Here is a 26460-nt window from a genome sequence, read left to right on the forward strand (position 1 = left end):
ACAAAAAAAGCTATTTCGGTGACCCCTCACGCTTGGCCGTTTAGACCTGAGACTCCATTTGTGGACGATTTTAACGTCTATATCAAAAAACATCTAAACGGTAATCAATCACTCAGTTTGACCAGGAAACATTGTTTATTTTTTTAGGAGCGTTGTTAAAAATGTGGGAAAATAACGTTCTACTGGAAAAAAATATCTTCGCTTTTCCAGATAGAACTCTAGTGAAACAAGAGAAAAATGTCATCGATTTTGAAGCTTTCGTTTTGCATTTTCTTGTTTACTTGGTGTTAATCGTGGTGTCCATTTGTTGTTTTTTATTTGAAATTTTGTACTGGTGGTGGTTGGGAAGGAATACGAAGTGTTCAAATTATGTGCTTTAATTAATGTATAAACCCCTATTTTATTAATAATCAGCCATTATGTTTAACAGTTTCGAGTAAACCAACTCCCTAATCCTGTTCCCTATCAACCAATCCGGGTGATTAATAGTACCATTGACTAAATTGCTACTAGCACAAGCACCACCTAGTTCCTTGCATACTCTAACAGCATCCACTTCAGTCACTAATAAATCATCCCGACTATAAAACAAGTGACATTTTGTGCTAACCAGCGACAAATTGTACGAAGGAGGAGTCGAAGACCCATACACTTCCTCATTCTTCTTTCTTCCAAAGTCGTACCTCTAAAAGTACCCCGACTTAATAATTTGCATATAATGATGGCCTTGCTTTCTGGAGACTGGTACTACAAAGTGTCTCAAAAAATAAGTCAGCGTGTTTGAATCCTCTTGATTTGTTTTAGAGGCAAAAATGGCCATAGAAATTAAATTACACAACCTGAAACTAAAAGAGCATACTCTTCTTAACACAAAAAACAGATTATTTGGAGGAACTTCATTAATTTTGAAAACTTTGAACCACAGGTTTAAAATATTGTTCCAGTTGGTACCAACTGAGACGCTTTTCATGTGGCCCAAATAAGCAACAGGTGCCATGGCCATATGTACTTTGATTTTAGCGTTATAAGTGGGGTGGGTTGCCATCATTACGAAAAAGATGGTGGTACCTTGGGAGTACCCCACATAGTAGAGGCTAGCTTGATGGGTGACGTTCAAAACGTAATCGACCATTGCGGGAAGATCAATCGTGCCCATTTCGTGCCAGCTGAAGTCCCAGAACTTGGGGTCTCGGTTTGGGTGGAGTGTGGTGTGATTGCGCGAGGAGGGGGTTCCTCGAACGTTGCCAAGCCAGACGTCGTAACTTTCATCAGCTAGTGGAAAACCTAAGAGAGAATGTAGTTTGTTTTGGAAGAATAGGGTGGTTTACCTAGACCATTTTTCACCCCAGTGGAAACGAAGCTACTTGATTCAACAAACAGTCCATGGAGTACCAGGACAGGTTTATGGGTCGTGTTTTTATCACGCAAAATGCGGTGAAGGGTTAGAATGTACCCATCAGAAGTGGTCACGTGGTGTATTTCATTCGCGTATCCATATTTGGTCAAAATTTGGGGCTACAAAAAGGCGTTATGGTCAGAAAAATTTGTCAAAACTTACCGTTGTCAAATGGGCATTTTCTTTGTCCGCAAAGACTCTAAACAGATGAATGAAAAAGCAAACGCCTAAAACCTTTTGGTGTATCATTTTTACTTGGCATTTTATTTAAAACACTAAAAACCAGTTGATAATAGAAAGTACTTTGTCTTTTACGATCAGTTTAACGACTTCGTGCTTACGTTTAGTCATGACGCTGATATCAATAAGTACGTAATTAATTATGGATGGTTTTAAAACAGAAAGATAAAAATTAGGACGTACTCGTAAGTTGGTAAATTCGCACCTTTACAAGGACAATTTTCGATTACTCTGACTAAAGTATCTTAATAGTACCTTCTGTGATTAAATGTTTCTCGAGACAATAAGCAAGTTCCCCACTTAAACAACTAAGGTCAAAATCCATCACTATCAAGATCATCAATACAACACAAGTGTGTCATAACCGTCCAGAGAAGAAATAAAAAAAGCGGCGTCGATAAACCGTACACATTAATATTAAAAATAACAAGAACCCTCACGATTCTTCGAGATTCTATCAAAAAGAGCGTGCCTCCAGATTCTTTCAAATGTTTGCAAGGAGAGAACACCAGGGTCAGGTCATGTCAGGTCAGGTCAGATCAGGTTCCAATTCGTTCAAACTTTTCCAAAAAACAAAACACCAAGGGCCTTCAACATTCTTCCAAATTCTTCCAAAAACAAAGCAATAGGGATTTCAAGATTCTTTGAAATTCTTTCAAAAATAAAACACCACGGGATATTGACAACTGACATAATTTTGCTTCCAACTACAACGTCGATATTTGCCGTTTTGATGTTACGTCCCGCTAAATTTGAAAAAAAGCTGCTAACTCTAAGAAGAGACCTTCCCACATTTTCGTCACTGTAGAACAAAGAGCTCCAGTCTCCGGCTTAAAAACTACTACAGGAAATCGAATGCTTCAATCCGCAAATTAAATACTTCTGCCGTTTTTGAGTTATATCACGTTGAATTGGAAAAAAGGTCATTTTATAGCTCAAAAAATGACACTTTTCGACATATTCGTCACTCTAGGTTGAACAGATACAGAATTCGGACTAAAAATTCGTCCACAAAAGCAGAAAACTCCATAAAATCGAATGCTTCAAGCCAGAATGCCGATTCTTGTGCCTTTTTGAAGTTGGGACACTTTAAATTCGAAAAGAAATTGTTCTTTAACTCAAAAATGACCCTTTCCACATTTTGGTCACTCCAGACCAAACAGCTCCAGTATCCAGTCCCAAAATTTGATCGTCGTACTAGAAATCTTCAAGAAATCGAATGCCATTTTTTGCCATTTTAGAGTTATGTCTCTTTAAATCTAAAACAAGGTTATTCTTAAACTTTAAAATGTGTCTTCCCACATTTTAGTAACTCTAGGCCAAACGGTTCCAGTATCCGCACTAAAAATTTGGTCGTGGTACTAGAAATCTTCAAGGAATCGAATGATTTAAAGCACAAATGAAATCCTTGCGCTGTTTTAGAGTTATGTCACGTTGATTTGGAAAAAAACCTATTTTTTTATTCAAAAATGACACTTTTCTACATAATCGTCACTCTACATTAAACCGATAGAGTATTCGGTCTAAAAATTCGCCCACAGAAGTAAAATGTTCCAGAAAATTGAATGCTTCATTTTGGAGTTATGACTCTTTAAATTTGAAAAAAAAAATGTTCTTTAACTCAAAAATGACCCTTTCTACATTTTGGTCACTCTAGACCAAACGCTTCCAGTATCAGGTCTAAAAATTTGATGGTCGTACTAGAAATCTTTAAGGAATAGAATGCTTCAAACCGCAAACGAGATATTTGTGTTAAATGTTGTTAAAAATGTTTTGCTTGAAGCTTGATCGTTAATAAAACGATGAAAATGTAAAGGAATTGTTTTTCCTTAATTGATTAAATACTTGTTTAATCACTTAATAACTTTTTATTACTTATAAAGCAGCCATTGACAAAACGACAATGTTCCGACAAGCTGCTATTTTAGTGTTATTGGTTAATAATATATTTGCTGCTAATTTAATTAGAGAAAGAATTCAGCTAGTGGATATATTTTTTCCAAATTATTTAGACAATCATCTACAATTTCATCTAGTTTTGCACTTTGACAACACGACCAAAGATGCCGCAAATGTATTTTTAATGAAACTATCGACTCCACTAAAAATAATTAACCATGACATTGGTACTATCGAACCTGCTTTGAAAAAACAGCGTGGTGTCACATATTTAAATCTGGTCGTCTTATCCAACCCCTTGACATTTGCTAACCTGTATAGGGATATTCAAACTACCGATTTTGTTGTATTTTTCACAAACCCAACTACTTTTCTCCCGATGCCTACAAATTTTTTTAACTTATCAAATCTAAGAGGATCTAGAGGAATTGCTGTGGTTAATTATGCCGAAAATGTAGAACTATATAACATCTGCTTCTATTGTGGTGATACCAAAGGCAAAATAACACTGTTGCAGAAATCATCGTACCATCAACCACTGGACATAGAATTTTTATTTTCGAACAACTTCAAAAATTTCGGTGGTCATCTGTTTAAAGTGGCTTACAAAGATTATCTTCCGTTTATGTACTGCAGTGAAAAAACTAAAGTAAACAATATCACCTTGTGCAACAAAGCAGTTGGTTCCGAATTCCTCTTACTTCAAACTCTTAGTCAACATTTGAACTTCACGTATCAACTGATAGAAGCACCAAGTGATGTTTATGATGATCTCGTACACCAAGTGATTCTAAAACATGCAGATTTTGCCATTGGCGGCATTTCCGTAACAGACAGACGCACGAAAACCTTGAAATTTACAGACATTCTTAGATTTGAACCTTTCGGCTTAATTTACGTTCCACAAAAATCATTCCTGTCGAACTTGTACCAATACGAACTAAAGAACTTAATTTTAGAGATGTTTTTGTTAGTCGTGTTGTTTTTGTTATCTCTGTTCGTAAATTTTCTTAGCAGATGGTGCGCTAGTTCGAAATTATCGGTCGAAGACGTGTTCATGGTGGGTGTTTTCCAATGTAAAACCATTCCTGATATATTTGTTTCAGATATTTGTGAAAAGTAAGTACGAACAAAGTGTGAACGTGAAAACTACTGCTTCCAACTCGATTCTTGTAATTTTTGTGTCCTGGTGGATTTTTGCTTTGATTGTGAACGTCATCTACAGATCGATGTTGGTTTCGTTGATGATTCAAAAACCAGTCCAAGACGATACATTGCAAGATTTAGTTGATGAGGGATATCAGATAGTTTTAAGGAAGGATTCTGGCTACATGCAGCTGTTTTTGGAAGCTGAGGCACTATTAATTAACAGGTTAAACATGAAAGGAGTAGCACAAATTTGCGTATAGCGTTATTTACAGATCGAAGACTCTGGTGTTGAATAAGTGTGAAATTCTCCCATACGTTCAAAGCAAGAAAGCCCTTGTGGGTATCGAATTTACCTTAAATCTCATCCACAATCTAAAATATTGTTCTAAAGTACATCATACGATTGTGGACGTCAGAAAGTTTGCAAAAAAGACCGTTTCAGTGACCCCACACGCTTGGCCTTTCAGACCTGAAACTCCATTCATCGATGAATTTAACAAATATATTAAAAAACTTCTAAATGGTAAGGAGTTAATCATTCATTCAGCTTGACAAGACTTCATTCCTGGTTTATTTTTTTAGGTGCATTATTAAAAATGTGGGAAAATGACGTTTCATTGAAAAACAATATTTACACTGTTTCAGAACGGACCTTTAGGAAGCAAGACAAAAATATTATTGATTTTGAAGCTTTTATTTTGCATTTCCTTGTTTACTTGGTGTTAATCCTGGTATCTATTTTTTGTTTTCTGTTTGAAGTTTTGTATTGTTGGTGGTGGAAAAGAAATACCCCCAATTTTGCTAAGTAGTATTAATTTGTTATTAAATACAATAAATATTCGAGTTTTATATAATAATAATTGTTCTACTCTTTCTGCTTGCCCACCCCTTGCCTTAGTTCCCTTATCTTCCGTACTTCTTTCATCCAGGCCAGTCCTCTTCCATCCTCGTTTAGCACATCTTTCCAGCATATACTCTATTGTTTCTCCTTCTCTCCAACATTCTGTCAGTTTCATCTATCCAAAAATTATTCGCTTTCTCTTAAAGTCCACACCTAAATCTCGCCATCATTCTTTTCTCTTTTATACTCTCTCTGTGTGTGTACTTTGTTAATTCTTCCTTTACTACTTTCATTTTCTCCCTCTCCCTTTTTGTTTCTTCTCTGACAATATACAAAATGTCCATTTTAAGTATTTTTCTTGTACTCTCTCTATTTCTTCATATTCCCTCCATTCCCAAATATCAGTTCCGTACATAAATACACTTTTGATCAAACTATCAAACATCATCATTCTTTTCTTACAAACATGTCCAAATTTTCTCTTTCCTATTCCACATTCTATTCCTGCCACTTTATTAGGACCATTTCTTGAATATGCGCTCTATATGAGTTATTGCTCTTTAATGTGTATTCTAAGTACTGGAATTCTTTCACTTGTTCAATCTTCTTCCCTCTCCATGCCCACTCTTCCTTCTTCTTTCTTACTTTCTTCCCAAACACCACCATTTTTGTTTTTCCATATTCACTTCCAATTCCTTTTTTTGTACGTACTTATGGAAACTTTTAATCATTGTTTTCAATTCTTCTTTTCGACCACACTTTCTCTTTGCTCCCTACCACCCTTCCTGTCTGTGCTTTCTGAACATTTCATCTATATCTCCTAGAAAAGCTGCAAACAATGCGGGGCGGGGTGGGCATCCCTGTCTCACTCCTCTATCTGTATAAAAATTCTCGCTCTCTATTCCATTCACTCTCACCTTACTTACTGTTTCTTCATATATTTCTTCCATTTTTGCCCCTTTTTAAATAATGGGATTATTATACCTTCTCTCCACTGCCGAGGAAACTCTTTTCCCTTCCAAATTTTGTGTTTCACTCCTTCTGTCCCGAACAACTGTTATTTCCGAGCCTCTTCACATTTCTTCCGTCGTTGTGATTCCTTTATTTATTTTGCAGCAATTTTCCTCACAACCTCCCAGTAATTTCATAAAGTGTCTTTTCCATTCATGTATTTTGATGTTCCTACTGACTTCAGTCTTCCTTCTCCGTTCCTTGTTTATATATCTCCATACTTCTTCTTCTGTTTTCAGGGAATTTATTGTCTTCTAATTCTTCTCGTTTTTCTCTTTTACTTTCGTCACATTTTCTCCTATAATTCTCTCTTGCTTTTAAGTACTCTTCTTTCCTTCCCTGTTTTTCTTCCATTTTCTTAATTTTTCCCTTGGTTTTCTCTTCAACTCACTGTATTCTCCGTTCCATCCATTATTACTCCCTTGCCGTACGTTTTTCTTTCCTTTTTCCGTGGCTTCTTCAATTAACTTGATGAGTTCTGCTTCTATATCTTCTTTTATTTCGAACTTCTTTTTCCTAGTCTACTTCTGTATCTTTGAATAATTTCATTCCATTTTTTTTTCTATTCCTTTTCTCTCGTTTTTGGTACTCTTGCTCTTTTTCTTTGATTTCGCCAAGAAAATATCATTTCCAATACGTTAATAATATAGTTCTCTACCTGTGACTTATGAATCTGCTTCTAGATCAACCTAATTTAAGAGATTTTTGTAAAAAAGTCAAAATTATTATTATATAACTGGTCCATAATTTGATCGTGGTACCAAACACCTTCAAGAAATCGAAAGCTTCGAACCACTATGCAGATTGTTTTGTCGTTGTCGTCCACTCAAAAATGACTCTTCTCACTTATTGGTCACTCTAGACCAAACGATTCCAATATCCGGTCTAAAAATTTGATCGTGGAACTAGAAATCATTAAGGAATAGAATGCGTCAAACCGCAAACGAGGTACTTGTGTTAAATGTCGTTAAACATTTTTTGCTTGAAACTTGATCGTTAACAAAACGATGAAAATGTAATGGAATTACTTTCTATTAATTCATTAAATACCTGTCTAATCACTTAGTAAATTACAAAATTTACATTCAAGGATCCACTCTAAAAACAACAATGTTCCAGGTAGTTGCTCTTGTAGCGTTTTTAATTAACATACAACAACACTTTGCTGTCAATTTAATTAGAGAAAATATTGCGCCACTTGATCAATTTTCCCCAAATTATTTGCATAATGACCCACAAACTCGTCTAGTTTTGCATTTTGACAACACGACTAAAGATGCCGCAAATTTCTTCTTAACAAAAATATCGACTTCACTGAAAATAATTAACCACGATACTGCCACAATACAAACCAGTTTAAAAAAGCGTGGTGTCAGATACTTAAATCTGGTCCTCTTATCCAACCCTTTGAGATTCTGTGCACTATGTAGGAACATTCAAACAACCGACCTTATTGTATTTTTTACAAACCCGACTAATTTTCTCTCGGTGTCTGAAAATGTTTCCAAATTATCGAATCTAAGAGGATCTAGAGGAGTTGCTGTGGTGAATTACGCCGAAGATGTAGAACTATATAACATCTGTTTCTATTGTGGTGATATCAAAGTTAAAATGACGCTGGTGCAGAAGTCGTCGTACGACCAACCACTAGACATAGAATTTCTCTTTTCGAACAACTTGAAAAATTTCGGTGGTTATCTGTTTAAAGTAGCTTACAAGGATTATCTTCCCTACATGTCCTGTACTCGAAAAATTGTAGTAAATAATATCACGTTGTGCGAAAAGGCACTCGGTTCAGAATTTCTCTTGCTCCAAACCCTAAGTCAATATTTGAATTTCACTTATCAATTGATAGAGGCACCAAGTGATCACTACGACATTCTTGTAGATCACGTGATTCTAAAACACGCGGATTTTGCCATTGGTGGTGTCTCCGTAACAAACAGACGCCTGAAAATCTTAAAATTTACCGATGTTCTTAGATTTGAACCTTTTGGCTTGTTGTACCTTTCTCAAAAATCGTTCTTCTCGAAGTTGTTCGACTACGAATTGAAGAATTTAATTTTGGAGAAGTTTTTTTTGGTGGTGATGTTTCTGTTATCTTTGTTGGTAACTCTTATCAACAAGTGGTGTGCTGGTTGTAAATTGTCGGTCGAAGACATATTCTTGGTGGGTGAATTCCAACGTGAAACCAGTACTGATAGATTTGTTTCAGATATTTGTGAAAAGTAAGTACGAACAAAGTGCGAACGTGAAAACAACTAGTTCCAACTCGATTCTTTTAATTTTTGTGTCTTGGTGGATCTTCGCTTTGATTGTGAACGTCACCTACAGGTCAATGCTGGTTTCGATGATAGTTCAAAAACCAATGAAACATGATACGTTGCAAATTTGGTTGATCAGGGATATGATATCGTTTTAAGGAAGAATACTACGTATATGCAGATGTTTTTGGAAGCTGAGGAACGACTAATTAACAGGTTAAATATAAATAAATAAATTTGCGTCTAGGATTGTTTTTCAGGTCGACTACTTTACTGTTGGATAAGTGTGAAATTCTTCCGTATATACAGACCAAGAAAGCACTCGTTCCTATTGAATTTACTATGAATCTCATTCACAATCGACAATCTTGCTCGACAACCATAGATGTTAAAAAATTTACAAAAAAAGCTGTTTCGGTGACCCCTCACGCTTGGCCTTTTAGACCTGAGACTCCATTTGTGGACGATTTTAACGTCTATATTAAGAAACATCTAAACGGTAATCGATCACTCAGCTTGACCAGAAAACATTGTTTAATTTTTAGGAGCATTGTTAAAAATGTGTGAAAATAACGTTCTACTGAAAAAAAATACCTTCACTTTTCCAGAGAGGACTCTTGTGAACCAAGAGAAAAATGTCATCGATTTTGAAACTTTCGTTTTGCATTTTCTTGTTTACTTGGTGTTAATCGTGGTGTGTATTTGTTGTTTTTTGTTTGAAGTTTTGTACTGGTGGTGGTTGGGAAGGAATACGAAGTGTTCAAATTATATGCTTTAATTAACGTATAAAACCCTATTAATAATCAGCCATTATGTTTAACAGTTTTGAGTAAACCAACTCCCCAATCCTGTTCCCTATCAACCAATCCGGGTGTTTAATAGTACCGTTGACTAAATTGCTGCTAGCACAAGCACCACCTAGTTCCTTGCATACTCTAGCAGCATCCACTTCAGACACTAATAAATCATCCCGACTATAAAACAAGTGACATTTTGTGGTAACCAGCGACAAATTGTACGAAGGAGGATTCGAAGACCCATACATTTCCTCATTCTTCCTTCTTCCAAAGTCGTACCTCCGAAAGTACCCCGACTTAATAATTTGCATATAATGATGGCCTTGCTTTCTGGAGACTGGTACTACAAAGTGTGTCAAAAAATAAGTCAGCGTGTTTGAATCCTCTTGATTTGTTTTATAGCCAAAAATTGACATAGAAACTAAATTACACAACTTGAAACTAAAAGAGCATACTCTTCTTAACACAAAAAACAGATTATTTGGAGGAACTTCATTAATTTTGAAAACTTTGAACCACAAGTTTAAAATATTGTTCCAGGTGGTTCCAAATGGGACGCTTTTCATGTGACCCAAATAAGCAACTGGTGCCATGGCCATATGTACTTTGATTTTAGCGTTATAGGTGGGGTGGGTTGCCATCATGACGAAAAAGATGGTGGTACCTTGGGAGTACCCCACATAATGGAGGCTAGCTTGATAGGTGACGTTCAAAACGTAATCGACCATTGCTGGAAGATCGATCGTGCCCATTTCGTGCCAGCTGAAGTCCCAGAATTTGGGGTCTCGGTTTGGGTGGAGTGTGGTGTGGTTGCGCGAGGACGGGGTTCCTCGGACGTTGCCAAGCCAGACGTCGTAACCTTCATCAGCTAGTAGAAAACCTGAGGGAGAATGTAGTTTGTTTTGGAAGAATAGGGTGGTTTACCTAGACCATTTTTCACCCCAGTGGAAACGAAGCTACTTGATTCAACAAACAGTCCATGGAGTACCAGGACAGGTTTACGGATCGTGTTTTTAGCAGGCAGGATGCGGTGAAGGGTTAGAATGTAACCATCAGAGGTGGTCACGTGGTGTATTTCAATCGGGTATCCATATTTGTTCAAAATTTGGGGCTACAAAAAGGCGTTATGGTCAGAAAAACGTGTCACAACTTACTGTTGTCAAATGGGCATTTTCTTTGTCCGCAAAGACTCTGAACAGATGAATGAAAAAGCAAACGTTTAAAACCTTTTGGTATACCATTTTTACTTGGTATTTTATTTAAAACGCTAAAAACGGTTGATAATAGGAAGTACTTTGGACTTTACGATCAGTTTAACGACTTCGTGCTTACGTTTAGTCATGACGCTGATATCAATAAGTACGTAATTAATTATGGATGGTTTTAAAACAGAAAGATAAAAATTAGCACGTACTTGTAAATTGGTAAACTCGCACCTTTACAAGGAAAATTTTCGATTACCCTGACTCCCATAACAATCCTTAATAGTACCTCCTGTGATTAGATGTTTCTCGACACAAGCACCAAGTTCCCCACTTAACCAGCTAAGATCAAAGTCCATCACTATCAAGATCATGAATACAAAATAAGTGAGCCATTACCGTACAGAGAACAAATAAAAAAAGCGGCGTCGATAAACCGTACACATTAATATTAAAAATACCAAGAATCCTCAAGATTCTTCGAGATTCTATCAAAAACAGCGTCCCTCAAGATTTTTTCAAGTAGTTGCAAGAATAAAACACCAGGGTCAGGTCAAGTCAGGTCAGGTCATATCAGGTCCCAATTCGTTCAAATTTTTCCAAAAAACAAAAATAAAACACCACGGGATATTGACAACTGAACTGACATAATTTTGAAGTTTTTTCCCTTAAAATTTGAAAAAAGGCTGTTCTTTAACTTTAAAGAAGAGACCTTCCCACATTTTCGTCACTGTAGACCTAAAAACTACTACATGATACTAGGAACCTTCAAACCGCAAATGATACACTTGTACCTTTTTGGAGTTAAATCAGGTCGAATTGGAAAAAAGGTCATTTTCTAACTCAAAAAATGACAACTTTCTACATATTCGTCACTCTACGTTAAACAGGTGAAGTATTCGGCCCAAAAATTCACCCACACAAGTAAAATCGAATGTTTCAAGTCACAAAGCCAATTCTTGTACATTTTTGAAGTTATGATTTTTAAATTTGAAAAAAAGTTTGGTCTTTAACTAAAAAATGACCCTTTCTACATTTTGGTCACTCTGGACTAAACGGTTCCTTAATCCGGTCTAAAGATTTGATCGAGGTTCTAGAAATCTTCTAGAAATCGAATGCTTCGAACTACAATGCCCAGTTTTTGCCGTTTTTGAGTTATGTCTCTTTCAATTTGAAAAAAGGTTATTCTTTAACTCAAAAATGACCCTTCCTCTTCCCACATTTTAGTCACTCTAGGCCAAATGGTTCCAGTATCCGGTCCAAAAATTTGGTCGTGGTACGAGAAATCTTCAAGGAATTGAATGCTTCGAAACGCAAACGAGATGCTCGTGATATTTTCGAATTATATCAGTTTGAATTGGGAAAAGGGCAATTTTTTAATTCAAAAATGACACCTTTTTATATATTCGTCACTCTGCATTAAACAGATAAAGTATTCGGTCCAAAAATTAGCCCACAGAAGTAAAACGCTCCAGAAAACCGAATTCTTGGAGCCCCAATGTTGATTCTTGTGCTATTTTGAAGTTATGACTCTTTATGTTTGAAAAAAAGATTGTTCTTTAACTCAAAAATGACTCTTCCCACATTTAATCACTCTAGGCCAAACGGTTCAAGTATCCGCTCTAAAAATTTGGTCGTGGTACCACAAATCTTCAAGGAATTGAGCGCTTCGAACCACAATTCCGATTGTTTTGCCCTTTTGGTGTTATCGCTCTTTAAATTTGAAAAAATGTATCCTTTAACTTAGAAAAGCCCATTCCCACTTATTATTAGTCACTCTATACCAAACGATTCCAGAATCCAGTCTAAAAATTTGATCGGGGTATTGGAAACCTTCGATGAATTGAATGCTTCAAACCGCAAACGAGGTTCTTGTGTTACATGTTGTTAAAAATGTTTTGCTTGAACTTTGATCGTTAACAAAACGATGAAAATGTGATGGAATTGCTGTGTATTAATTCATTAAATTCCTTTTTAATCACTTAGAAAATTACTAAGTTTACTTACACACGACCCACTCTCTAAACAACAATGTTCCAGGTAGTTACTATTGTAGTGTTATTAATTTATATACATCAACATTTTGCTGCCAATTTAATTAGAGAAAAAATTTCGCCAGTGGATCAATTTTCTCCAAATTATTTACACAATGATCCACAAATTCGTCTAGTTTTGCATTTTGACAACACGACCAAAGATGCGGCAAATTTGTTTTTAACAAAAATATCGACTTCACTGAAAATAATTAACCACGACACTGCCACAATTCAACCCAGTTTAAAAAAGCGTAGTATCAAATATTTAAATCTGGTCCTTTTATCCAACCCTTTGACATTTTGTGCACTATGTAGGAACATTCAAACAACCGACTTTATTGTATTTTTTACAAACCCGACTAACTTTCGCTCGATGTCTGAAAATTTTTCCAAATTATCGAATCTAAAAGGATCTAGAGGAGTTGCTGTGGTGAATTACGCCGAAGATGTAGAACTATATAACATCTGCTTCTATTGTGGTGACATCAAAGGCAAAATGACGCTGTTGCAGAAGTCGTCGTACGACCAACCACTAGACATAGAATTTCTCTTTTCGAACAACTTCAAAAATTTCGGTGGTCATCTGTTTAAAGTAGCTTACAACGACTATCTTCCATTCATGTCCTGTACTAGAAAAATTGTAGCAAATAATATCACCTTGTGCAAAAATGCACTTGGTTCAGAATTTCTCCTGCTCCAAACTCTAAGTCAGTATTTGAATTTCACTTATCAATTGATAGAGGCACCCAGTGATCACTATGAAGTTCTTATAAATCAAGTGATTCTAAAACACGCAGATTTTGCCATTGGTGGTGTCTCCGTAACAAACAGACGCCTGAAAATCTTAAAATTTACCGATGTTCTTAGATTTGAACCTTTTGGCTTGTTGTACCTTTCTCAAAAATCGTACCTCTCGAAGTTGTTCGACTACGAATTGAAGAACTTAATTCTGGAGATCTTTTTACTGGCGGTTATGTTTCTGTTATCTTTGTTGGTAACTGTTATCAGTAAGTGGTATACTGGTTGTAAATTGTCGGTCGAAAACGTATTCATGGTGGGTGAATTCCAATGTAAAACCAGTACTGATAGATTTGTTTCAGATATTTGTGAAAAGTAAGTACGAACAAAGTGCGAACGTCAAATCTTCTGCTTCCAACTCGATTCTTGTAATTTTTCTGTCTTGGTGGATCTTCGCTTTGATTGTGAACGTCACCTATAGGTCAATGCTGGTTTCGTTGATGGTTCAAAAACCAATGAAACATGATACTTTGCAGGATTTAGTTGATCAGGGATACAAGATCGTGTTAAGCGGGAATCCTGCGTATTTGCAGATATTTTTGGCAGCTGAGGAACGATTAATTAACAGGTTAAATATAAATGATATAAATTTTCAACTAGGATTATCTTTCAGTTCGACGACTTTACTGTTGGATAAGTGTGAAGTTCTTTCGTACATCGAAACCAACAAAGCCCTAGTTCCAATTGAATTTAGCATGAATCTCATACACATTAGAAAATCTTGTTCGAAAACAACTATAGATGATAGAAAATTTACAAAAAAAGCTATTTCGGTGACCCCGCACGCTTGGCCTTTTCGACCTGAGACTCCATTTGTGGATGATTTTAACGTCTATATTAAGAAGCATCTAAACGGTAATCAATCACCCAGTTTGACCAGAAAACATTGTTTAATTTTTTAGGAGCGTTGTTAAAAATGTGGGAAAATAACGTTTTACTCAAAAAAAATATCAACACTTTTACAGAACGGGTTCTTATCACGCAAGAGAAAAATATCATTGATTTTGAAGCTTTTATTTCGCACTTTCTTGTTTACTTGGTGTTAATTCTGGTGTCTATTTTTTGTTTTTTGTTTGAAGTTTTGTGGTGGTGGTCGAAACGAAGCACAAGGTGTTCAAATTAAGTAAGTATATGATTTAATAAAGAGTACAGATCCCCATGTTTTTAATAATTAGCCATTATGCTTAACAGTTTTGAGTAAACCAACTCCCTAATCCTGATCCCTATTACCCAATCCATGTGTTTGATAGTACCATTGACTAAATTGCTGCTACCACAAGCGCCACCTAGTTCCTTGCATACTCTAACCGCATCCTCTTCCGACACTGCTAAATCATCCCGACTATAAAACAAGTGACATTTTGTGGTAACCAGCGACAAATTGTACGAAGGAGGAGTCGAAAACCCATACACTTCCTCATTCATCCTTCTTCCAAAGTCGTACCTCCTAAAGTACCCCGACTTAACAATTTGCAAATAATGATGCCCTTGCTTTCTGGAAATTGGTACTGGAAAATGTCCCAGAAAAGAAGTCAGCGTATTGGAATCCACTTGGTTTGGTTTATACGCAAAAATGGCCATAAAAACTAAATTACAGAACCTAGAACTAACAGAGCACACTCTTCTTAAAACAAAAACCGCATTCTTTGGAGGAACTACATTAATTTTAAAAACTTTAATCCAGAAGTTTAAAAAATCCTTCCAAGTGGCCATGGTTCGAATTGGTACGCTTTTCATGTGACCCAAATAGGCAACAGGTGCCATGGCCATATGTACTTTGATTTTAGCGTTATAGGTGGGGTGGGTTGCCATCATGACGAAAAAGATGGTGGTACCTTGGGAGTACCCCACGTAGTAGAGGCTAGCTTGATGGGTGACGTTCAAAACGTGATCGACCATTGCTGGAAGATCGATCGTGCCCATTTCGTGCCAGCTGAAGTCCCAGAATTTGGGGTCTCGATTTGGGTTGAGTGTGGTGTGGTTGCGCGAGGACGGGGTTCCTCGGACGTTGCCAAGCCAGACGTCGTAGCCTTCATCAGCTAGTATAAAACCTGAGGGAGAATGTAGCTTGTTTTGGAAGAATAGGGTGGTTTACCTAGACCATGGTCCACCCCAGTGGAAACGAAGCTACTCGAATCAACAAATAATCCATGGAGTACCAAGACAGGTTTATGGGTCGTGTTTTTACCAGGCAAGATGCGGTGAAGGGCTAGAATGTAACCATCAGAAGTAGTGACGTGGTGGACTTCATTTGAGTATCCATATTTGGTCAAAATTTGGGGCTACAAAAAGTTGTTATGGCCGGAGGAACGTATCATAACTTACTGTTGTCAAATGAGCATTTTCTTTGTCCACAAAAACTCTGAATAAGTAAATGAAAAAGCAAACGCTTAAAACCTTTTGGTTTGCCATTTTATTTGGTTTTTTATTTAAAACGCTAAAAGCCAGTTGATAGTAGGAAATACCTTGTATTTTACTATCAGTTTAACGACTTAGTGCTGACGTTAATAATACCACTGATATCAATAAGTACCTAAATTGATTATGGATTTTTTTAAAACAGAAAGATAAATATTTGGACGTAACTTGGTAAACTCGCATATGTATTAGGAGTATTTTCGAATCCTCTAACTCTTGAATCCTAGTCCCCTTTAACCAATCCAAGTACTTAATAGTACTTTCTGCGATTAAATGTTTCAGCACCTTAAACATTAATATTAAAATATCGAAAACCCCCAAGATTTTTCAAAATTGTACCAAACAAAAGAACAAAAAATTCTTTCAAACTTCTAAAAAAATACAATAGTGTCTCTCAAAATTCTTTCAATTATCGCAAAAACAAAACACCAGGAGCTTTCAACATTCCTCCAAATTCCTTCAAATATAACGGGATATTAAGATACTTTAAAATACTTTGATATTCTTTCAATCATAAAACACCAAGGAACCGTAAAACTTTTTCAAATTCTGCCAAAAGCAAAGCACCCCAAAATTATTTCTATTTTTCCAAAAAGAGAACACAATTACTCTTAAGATTCTATTTAATTTTTCCAAGAACAAAACACCAAGGTCCCTAGTATTCTTCCAAATTTTGCCAACGACAAAACAACAGGTGCCCACGAGATTCATTCAAATTCTTAAAAAATAAAACACCTCTGGATTTTAAGTTCTTGCGATTTATGACAAAAAGAAGACACCAAGTGTCCCGAGGTTCTTTCAAAATCTTAAAAAATAAAACACCAGTGGACGCCAAAATACTTTCAATTCTGCCAAGAACAAAACACGAGGTAGTCCTCAAGATTATTTCATATTTTTTCAATGATAAAACACCACGGATTCCAAAGATTCTTTCAAATTATGACAAAATGAAAACACCAGGTGCCTCGAGATTTTTCAAACTCTTAAAAATGAAACACCAAAAAACCCTAAGATAATTTCAAATTCCACCAAGAACAAAATACCAAGTGTCTTCAGATTATTTCATATTCTTAAAAAATAGAACACCATGGCTTTTCAGATTCCATTAAATTTTTCCAAGACCAAGCTCCAGGATCCCCAATATTCTTTCAAATTTTTTCAAAAATTAAAACATCTGGGGATGTTAAGATTCTCTCAAATTCTGCCAAGAACAAAACACGAGGTATCCTTAAGATCGTCTTCATATTCTTTCAATGATAAAACACCAGAAAACACTAAGATTCTTTCAAATTCTTCCAAAAACGGAAGACTACGGGTGCCCGAGATTTTGTCAAACTCTTAAGAAATAAGACACCAATGGACCCCAAGATACATTCAAGTTCTGCCAACAACAAAACACCAGGTGTCCTCAAGATTATGTCATATTCTTCCAAAAATAGAACAATATGGCCCTTAAGATTCTATTAATTTTTCCAAGAGTAAAACTCCAGGGTCGCCAATATTCTTTAACAAATCACCACAGGATATTACAATTCTTTCAAATTCTGCCAAAAACAAGACACCAAGTGCCCTGAGATTCTTTCAAACCCTTAAAAAATAAAACACCAATTGACACCAAGATACTTTCAAATTCTGCCAAGAACAAAACACCGGGTTCCATATTCTTCTAAAAATAGAACACGATAACTCTTAAGATTCTATTCAATTTTTCCAAGACCAAACTCCAGGATCCCCAATATCCTTCAAATTTTTTCATAAATAAAAACACCTGGGGATATTAAGATTCTTTCAAATTCTGCCAAGAACAAGACACGATTAATCCTTAGGATTATCTTCATATTCTTTCAATGATAAAACACCTGGAAACACTAAGATTCTTTCAAATTCTTCCAAAAACAGAACACTACGGGTGCCCGAGATTTTGTCAAACTCTTAAGAAATAAAACACCAAAGGACCCCAAGATACATTCAAATTCTGCCAAAAAAAAACACCAGGTGTTCTCAAGATTATGTCATATTCTTCCAAAAATAGAACACTATGGCCCTTAAGATTCTATTAATTTTTCCAAGAATAAAACTCCAGGGTCGCCAATATTCTTTTATAAATCACCACAGGATATTAAAATTCTTTCAAATTCTGCCAAAAACAAGACACCAAGTGTCCAGATATTCTTTCAAACTCTTAAAAAATAAAACACTAAGGGACACCAAGATACTTTCAAATTCTGCCAAGAACAAAACACCGTGTTCCATATTCTTCCAAAAATAGAACACCATGACAATTAAGTTTCTATTAAATTTTTCCAAGACCAAGCTTGAGGATACCCAAAATTCTTTCAAATTTTTTCAAAAATAAACACACCCGGGGATATTAAGATTCTCTCAAATTCGGTCAAGAACAAAACACGAGGTATCCTTAAGATTTTTTCATATTCTTTCAATGATAAAACAGCAGGAAACACTACGATTCTTTCAAATTCTTCCAAAAACAGAAGACTACGGGTGTTCGATATTTTTTCAAACTCTTAAAAAATAAAACAATAAAGGGACCCCAAGATCCCTTCAAATTCTGCTAAGAACAAAACACCAGATGTCCACAAGATTATGTCATGTTCTTCGAAAAATAGAACACTATGGCCCTTAATATTGTATTAATTTTTCCAAGAATAAAACTTCACGTTCGCTAATATTCTTTCATAAATCACCACAGGATATTAAAATTCTTTCAAATTCTGCCAAAAACAAAACACCAAGGGCCCTGAGATTCCTTCAAATTCTTAAAAAATAAAACACCAAGGGACACCAAGATGCTTTCAAATTCTGCCAAGAACAAAACACCGTGTTCCATATTCTTCCGAAAATAGAACACCATGACTCTTAGGATTCTATTAAATTTTTCCAAGGCCAAATTCCAGGATCCCCAATATTCTTTCACATTGTTCCAAAAATAAAAACACCTGGGGATATTAAGATTCTCTCACATTCTGCCAAAAACAAAACAGGAGGTATCCTTAAGATCGTCTTTATATTCTTTCAATGATAAAACACCAGGAAACACTAAGATTCTTTCAAATTCTTTCAAAAACAGAAGACTACGGGTGCCCGATATTTTTCAAACTCTTAAGAAACAAAACACCAAGGACCCCCAAGATCCATTCAAATTCTGCCAAGAACAAAACACCAGGTGTCCTCAAGATTATTTCATATTCTTCCAAAAATAGAACACTATGGCCCTTAATATTCTATTAATTTTTTCATGAATAAAACTCCAGGGTCGCCAAAATTCTTTCATAAATCATCACAGGATATTAAAAGTCTTTCAAATTCTGTCAAAAACAAGACACCAAATGCCCTGAGATTATTTCAAACTCTTAAAAAATATAACACCAAGGGACGCCAAGATACTTTCTAATTCAGCCAAGAACAAAACACCGGATTCCATATTCTTCCAAAAATAGAACACCATGATACTTAGGATTCTATTAAATTTTTCGAAGACCAAGCTCCAGGATCCCCAATATTCTTTTAAATTTTTCAAAAAATAAAAACACCTGGGGATATTAAGATTCTCTCAAATCCTGCCAGGAACAAAACACGAGGTATCCTTAAGGTCGGCTTAATATTCTTCCAATGATAAAACACCAGGAAACATTAAGATTCTTTCAAATTTTTCCAAAAACAGAAAACTACTGGTGCTCGAGGTTTTTTCAAATTCTTTCAATAATAAATCACCACAGGATATTAAGATTCTTCCAAATTCTGCCAAAAACAAGACACCAGGTGCCCAGAGATTCTTTCAAACTCTTAAACAATAAAACACCAAGGAACCGTAGGATACTTTCAAATTCTGCCAAGAATAAAACACCGTGTGTCCTCGAGATTATTTCATAGTCTTCCAAAAATTAAACACCATGACTCTTAAGATTCTATTAAATTTTCCCAGTACTAAACTCCAGGATCTCCAATAATTCTTCCAAATTTTTCCAAAAATAAAAACACCTGTGAATATTAAGGTTGTTTCAAATTCTGTCAAGAACAAAACACAAGGTGTCCTCAAGAATATTTCATTTTCTTTCAATTATAAAACACCAGGAAACACCAAGATTCTTTCAAATTCTCCCAAAAACAGAATATTACGGGTGCCCGAGGTTTTTTCAAATTCTTTCAAAAATAAATCACCACAGACTGTTAAGATTTTTTCAAATTCTGCCAAAAACAAGACACCAGGTGCTCAGAGATTCTATCAAACTCTTAAACAATAAAACACCAAGGAAGAGTAGGATACTTTCAAATTCTGCCAAGAACAAAACACCGTGTGTCCTCAAGATTTTCTCATATTCTTACAAAAATAAAACACTATGACTCTTAAGATTCTATTAAATTTTCCCAGTACTAAACTCCAGGATCCTCAAAATTCTTCCAAATTTGTCCAAAAAAAAAACACCTGTGAATATTAAGATTCTTTCAAATTCTGCCAAGAACAAAACACCCAGTGTCCTCAAGATTATTTCATATTCTTTCAAAATAGAACATCATGACTCACTCTTAAGTTTCTATTAAATTTTTCCAAAACCAAGTTCCAGGATCTCCTATATTCTTTCAAATTTTTTCAAAAATATAAACAACTGGGGATATTAAAATTCTTCCAAATTCTGCTAAGAACAAAACACGAGGTGTTCTCCAGATTTTTTCAAATTCTTTCAATGACAAAACATTAGGAAACCCTAAGATTCTTTCCAATTCTTCCAAAAACAAAGCACCAGGTTTACCCGAGATATTTTCAAATTCTTTCAAAAATAAATCACCACTGGATATTAAGATTCTTTCAAATTCTACCAAGAACAAACCACGAGGTGTCCTCCAATTTATTTCATTTTCTTTCAATGATAAAACTCCAGGAAGCCCTAAGATTCTTTCCAATTCTTCCAAACACAAAACACCAGGGTTCCCCGAGATATTTTCAAATTCTTTCAAAAATAAATCACCACTGGATATTAAGATTCTTTCAAATTCTGCCAAAAACAAGACACCAAGTGGCCAGAGATTCTTTCAAACTCCTAAAAAATGAAACACCAAGGTACCCCAAGATACTTTCAAATTCTGTCAAGAACAAAACACCAGGTGTCTCAAGATTATTTCATATTCTTCCAAAAATAGAACACCAGGGTTCGTAAGATTCTTCAAAAAAAAAAAACATTAGGGGTCCCCGAGACTTTTCAAATTCTTTCAAAAATAAATCACCACAGGATATTGAGATTCTTTCAAATTTTTACACAATAAAACACCAAGAGACCCTAGGATACTTTCAAATTCTGCCAAGAACAAAACACCTAGTGTCCTCAAGATTATTTCATATTCTTCCAAAAATAGAACACCATGACTCACTCTTAAGATTCTATTAAATTTTTCCAAAACCAAGCTCCAGGATCCGCAATATTCTTTCAAATTTTTTCAAAAATAAAAACAGCTGGGGATATTACAATTCTTCCAAATTCTGCTAAGAACAAAACACGAGATTCTCCAGATTATTTCATATTCTTTCAATGACAAAACATTAGGAAACCTTAAGATTCTTTCCAATTCTTCCAAAAACAAAGGACCAGGTTTCCCCGAGATATTTTTAAATTCTTTCAAAAATAAATCACCACTAGATATTAAGATTCTTTCAAATTCTGCTAAGAACAAAACACGAAGTGGTCTCCAGATTATTTCATATTCTTTCAATGATAAAACACCAGGAAGTCCTAAGATTCTTTCCAATTCTTCCAAAAATAAAACACTAGGTTTTCCCGAGATATTTTCAAATTCTTTCAAAAATTAATCACCACTGGATATTAAGATTATTTCAAATTCTGTCAAAAACAAGACACCAGGTGCCCAGAGATTCTTTCAAACTCTTAAAAAATGAAACACCAAGGAATCCCAAGATACTTTCATTTCTGTCAAGAACAAAACACCAGGTGTCCTCAAGATTATTTCATATTTTTCCAAAAATAGAACACCAGGGTTCGTAAGATTCTTCCAAAAAGAAAACCTTTATGGTCCCCGAGACTTTTTCAATTTCTTTCAAAAATAAATCACCACAGGATGTTAAGATTCTTTCAAACTCTTACACAATAAAACACCAAGGGACACTAGGATACTTTCAAATTCTGCCAAGAACAAAACACCGTGCATCCTCAAGATTATTTCATATTCTTCCAAAAATAGAACACCATGACTCACTCTTAAGATTCTATTAAACTTGTCCAAAACCAAGCTCCAGGATCCGCAATATTCTTTCAAATTTTTTCAAAAATAAAAACACCTGAGGATATTAAGATTCTTTCAAATTCTTCCAAGAACAAAACACGACGTTCTCTCCAAATTATTTCATATTTTTTCAAAGATAAAACATCAGGAAACCCTAAGATTCTTTCCAATTCGTCCAAAAGCAAAACACTAGGGGTCCTGGAGATATTTTCCAATTCTTTCAAAAATAAATCAACACTGGATATTAAGATTCTTTCAAATTCTGCCAAGAACAAAACACCGTGCATCCTCAAGATTATTTCATATTCTTCCAAAAATAGAACACTATGAGTTTTAAGATTCTATTAAATTTTCCCAGTACTAAACTCCAGGATCCCCAAAATTCTTCCAAATTTTTCCAAAAATAAAAACACCTGGGGATATTAAGATTCTCTCAAATTCTGCCAAGAACAAAACACGAGGTATCCTTAAGATCATTTTCATATTCTTTCAATGATAAAACACCAGGAAACACTAAGATTCTTTCAAATTCTTCCAAAAACAGAAGACAACGGGTGCCCGATATTTTTCCAAACTCTTAAGAAATAAAACACGAAAGGATCCCAAGATACATTCAAATTCTCCCAAGAACAAAACACCAGGTGTCCTCAAGATTATGTCATATTCTTCCAAAAATAGAACACTACGGCCCTTAAGATTCTATTAATTTTTCCAACAATAAAACTCCAGGGTCGCCAATATTCTTTCATAAATCACCACAAGAAATTGAAGTTTTTTCAAATTCTGCCAAAAACAAGACACCAAGTGCCCAGAGATTCTTTCAAACCCTTAAAAAATAAAACACCAAGGGACACCAAGATACTTTCAAATTCTGCCAAGAACAAAACACTGGGTTCCATATTCTTCCAAAAATAAAAAACCTGGGGATATTAAGATTTTCTCAAATTCAACCAAGAATAAAACACGAGGTATCCTTAAAATCATCTTCATATTCTTTCAAGGATTAACCACCAGGAAACAATAAGATTCTTTCAAATTCTTCCAAAAACAGAAGACTACGAGTGCCCGATATTTTTCAAACTCTTAAGACATAAAACACCAAGGGATTCCAAGATACATTCAAATTCTGCCAAGAACAAAACACGAGGTGTCCTCAAAATAATTTCATAATCTTCCAAAAAATAGGACACCAGTGCTCTTAAGATCCTATTTAATTTTTCCAAGAAAAAACACCAGGGTTCCTAATATTCTTCCAAATTCTTCGAACAACAAAACACTAGGTGCCCCCGAGATTCTTTCAAACTCTTTAAAAATAAAACACCACGGGATTTTAAGGTTCTTGCAAATTCTGACAAAAATAAAACACCAGGGAACCTTAACACTCGTTCTAAATCTGCCAAGAACCAAACACAAGTGTCCTCAAAGTCGTTTCATATTCTTCCAAAAATAGAACACCAGAGCTCTTAATATCCTGTTAAATTTTTTAAGGTTAATTTTTTTAAAGTAATAAGTCTAGAATTTAAAAAATAGATCTAAAGTTAACTCCAATCAATTTTTTTTTTCAACTGTTTGCTCACTCATATTTGTACCAATTAATAAAACACCACCTAACAATTACTATCCATTATACAAATGAATATTAACACACCTGTGAGGAATTACTCATTCACATAATTGACACAATGAAAACTCTATACATTTTTAGCCTTATTATTATATCAAGTACTCTAAGTACCCATTTGGAAAAATTCAGATTAACAAATGAACAATCAAACAATAACATTATCGTGAACCAAATCATAAAAACTCAGTACAGAGAATTTCGCTTAATTATCCACATCGACAACACAACTAAAGAAGTCGCCAAAGACATCCTCGACTTTCCTTCAATCATTTTCAACCACGACGTACCTCTTCAAAAATTGAATTATTATTCGTCACGCGAGAAACATCTACATGTAACAACTTTCACAAACACATCCACGTTCAAAAAACTATTACAATCCGATAATTATATAGGCACGTCCGACATTATTATAGTTCTAGTGGAAGTCAAATCATTGAAGGAGTTTTCTAGAGAGTTAACAAACAGTCCAAACTTGAGCAAATCCGAAGGTATATATGTCGTCAGCAAACATCCCCATGTTACCAAAATTTACTCTATTTGTTTCTACTGTGGAAAAATTAGTGCACAACTGAAACTTCTCCAAAAAGTCGAACTTGGAAAAGCTTTGAAAACACCTTTAAACAACTTTGAAATTTTTTCCGGACACGAATTGAGAATAATTTACACCGACTACTTTCCCTTCATCTACTGTGTCGACAAAACCGTCATCGACAGAGAAGTCGTTTGCCAAAAAGCAATCGGATGGGAACACGATATGTTAGAAGTACTAAGTCACAAATTACATTTTACTTACAAGTTAATAGAAGTACCGTCGAAGCATTTGTCGCACGACGGGATTATAAAAGAACTGATTTCTGGAAGTGTCGATCTTAGTATCGGAGGACTCAGCATAACGCACGATCGTTACAAAAATTTGCAGTTTAGTTCTGTTTTCAACTACGAACAGTTGGGTTTCATGTTTGTGCACCAAAAATCTTTTTTTCAAAGATTGTTCACTTATGAGCTGTTCACACTAAATTATGACTTTACAATTGCAGCCACCATAGTACTACTTTCAGCGGGTGTGTTTCTGGTAGTACGAAATTTTGACCAAGTACGACTTCCATTCGGGCGAATTTTTCTAGTTAGTGAGTGACGATTTCAAGATTTGTTATCTATTATTTTTTTGTTTTTAGATGTTTGTGGGTAGTAGTCTTGAACAAGCTTTCAATTTAAGTCATTTCAGAGTAAAATACACTGAAAGTACTGTTCGTGTTGTGCTTATATCGTACTGGTTTCTTTGTATTATAGTGAACACGATTTTCAAGTCAAAATTGCTAGCTTTGATGGTTTCAACACCCACACACCAAATTACTATTCCGGAATTTTTGGAACAAAAGTACGAATTGGTGATAGATCGGTCTAGAGGGAGCGTCAAATTGTTTGTGGACCTCGAAGAAGTACTTTTGGCCAAGTGGGTACAAAACGAACCAAGTTTTCATAATTTTATTTTTGTGTTTGTATATATATAGTTTTCCAAAAACTTACAAAAACAACGTTTGCGAATTTATTGATTATGCAGCTTCTCACAAAGCTCTTCTCTATGGAGAATTGTGTAGAATCACCCTTCATTCCAAGGTACGATGTCCAAATAGCACAATTAGTGAAAAAGTGGACACACTGACAACCCAGACGGTGGGCATGGATGGTCACGCTTGGCTTTTCCAGAAAGATTTTCCGTTTGTGGATCAGTTCAACGTCCATATTAGGAAAGTCATCTCTGGTTAGTGTAAACTATATCGTATTTGTATCAATCGTTGTAACTTTTACTATAGGAGGATTGTTAAGTTCGTGGAAGCAAAAAGCTCTACTGGCCAAAAATATTTACATCTATTCCAAACAGATCACTTCTACCAAAAATGAAAACGTTATTGGGTTTGAATCCTTTATTCTACAATTCGGGGTGTATTTAATTAGTGTGTCTATTTCCATTTTGTGCTTTGTGGTTGAAGTTTTGTATCACAATTGTCAAAAAGTTCGCTTAGTTCAATAAACACTTATTAATCACTTAATAACTTACTCAATTCACTTATCATAAACGTCCAGTCTCAAAACAACAATGTTCCAGACAGGTGGTATTGTTGTCTTATTAATTAATATAGCACACCTTTTTGCTGACGATAATTTAATTCGGGAAAAAATTTCCACAAAGGATCGATTTTGTCCAAACTATTTACTCAACCATGTACAATTTCGTCTAATTTTGCATTTTGACAACACAACCAAAGATTGCGCAAATTTGTTTTTACCAAAACTATCGACTTCGCTAAAAATAATTAACCACGACGCAGCTACCAATCAGCTCGCTTTGACAAAACACCGTGGTGTCAAATACTTAAATCTGGTGGTCTTATCCAACCCCTTGACATTTTCTAACCAGTGTAGGAGTATTCAAACCACCGACTTTGTTGTGTTTTTCACAAACCCAACTAATTTTGTACTGATATCTGAACAATTTTACAGATTCTCAAATCTAGAAAGAGCAGGAGGT

The 26460-nt window shown here is 35.2% G+C and overlaps 3 protein-coding genes across 3 annotated transcripts; all 3 read right to left on the reverse strand.

Moving 5' to 3' along the window:
* Nucleotides 1-403: 403 nt before the first annotated feature.
* LOC135129759 (lipase 1-like) lies at nucleotides 404-1747 on the reverse strand. The gene is made up of 5 exons (XM_064057008.1): nucleotides 1700-1747; nucleotides 1559-1630; nucleotides 1329-1515; nucleotides 749-1272; nucleotides 404-685 (listed from the first exon to the last, which is right to left on the reverse strand). Exons 1-5 carry the CDS (start codon nucleotides 1745-1747, stop codon nucleotides 404-406), a joined length of 1113 nt encoding a protein of 370 aa, XP_063913078.1.
* A 7849-nt stretch (nucleotides 1748-9596) lies between these two features.
* On the reverse strand, nucleotides 9597-11158 carry LOC135129760 (lipase 1-like). Its single transcript, XM_064057009.1, has 5 exons — nucleotides 11059-11158; nucleotides 10892-11010; nucleotides 10752-10823; nucleotides 10522-10708; nucleotides 9597-10477 (listed from the first exon to the last, which is right to left on the reverse strand). Exons 1-5 carry the CDS (start codon nucleotides 11156-11158, stop codon nucleotides 9597-9599), a joined length of 1359 nt encoding a protein of 452 aa, XP_063913079.1.
* A 3588-nt stretch (nucleotides 11159-14746) lies between these two features.
* On the reverse strand, nucleotides 14747-16345 carry LOC135129761 (lipase 1-like). Its single transcript, XM_064057010.1, has 4 exons — nucleotides 16167-16345; nucleotides 15959-16109; nucleotides 15729-15915; nucleotides 14747-15684 (listed from the first exon to the last, which is right to left on the reverse strand). The coding sequence occupies exons 1-4, from the start codon at nucleotides 16343-16345 to the stop codon at nucleotides 14798-14800; spliced, it is 1404 nt and encodes a 467-aa protein (XP_063913080.1). The 3' UTR covers nucleotides 14747-14797.
* Nucleotides 16346-26460: the final 10115 nt, after the last annotated feature.

Source organism: Zophobas morio, unplaced genomic scaffold (assembly GCF_036711695.1).
Source record: "Zophobas morio isolate AGI-343-1 ecotype UQ-CSIRO unplaced genomic scaffold, CSIRO_AGI_Zmor_V1 ptg000016l, whole genome shotgun sequence".
NCBI classification, from domain to species: Eukaryota; Metazoa; Arthropoda; class Insecta; order Coleoptera; family Tenebrionidae; genus Zophobas; species Zophobas morio.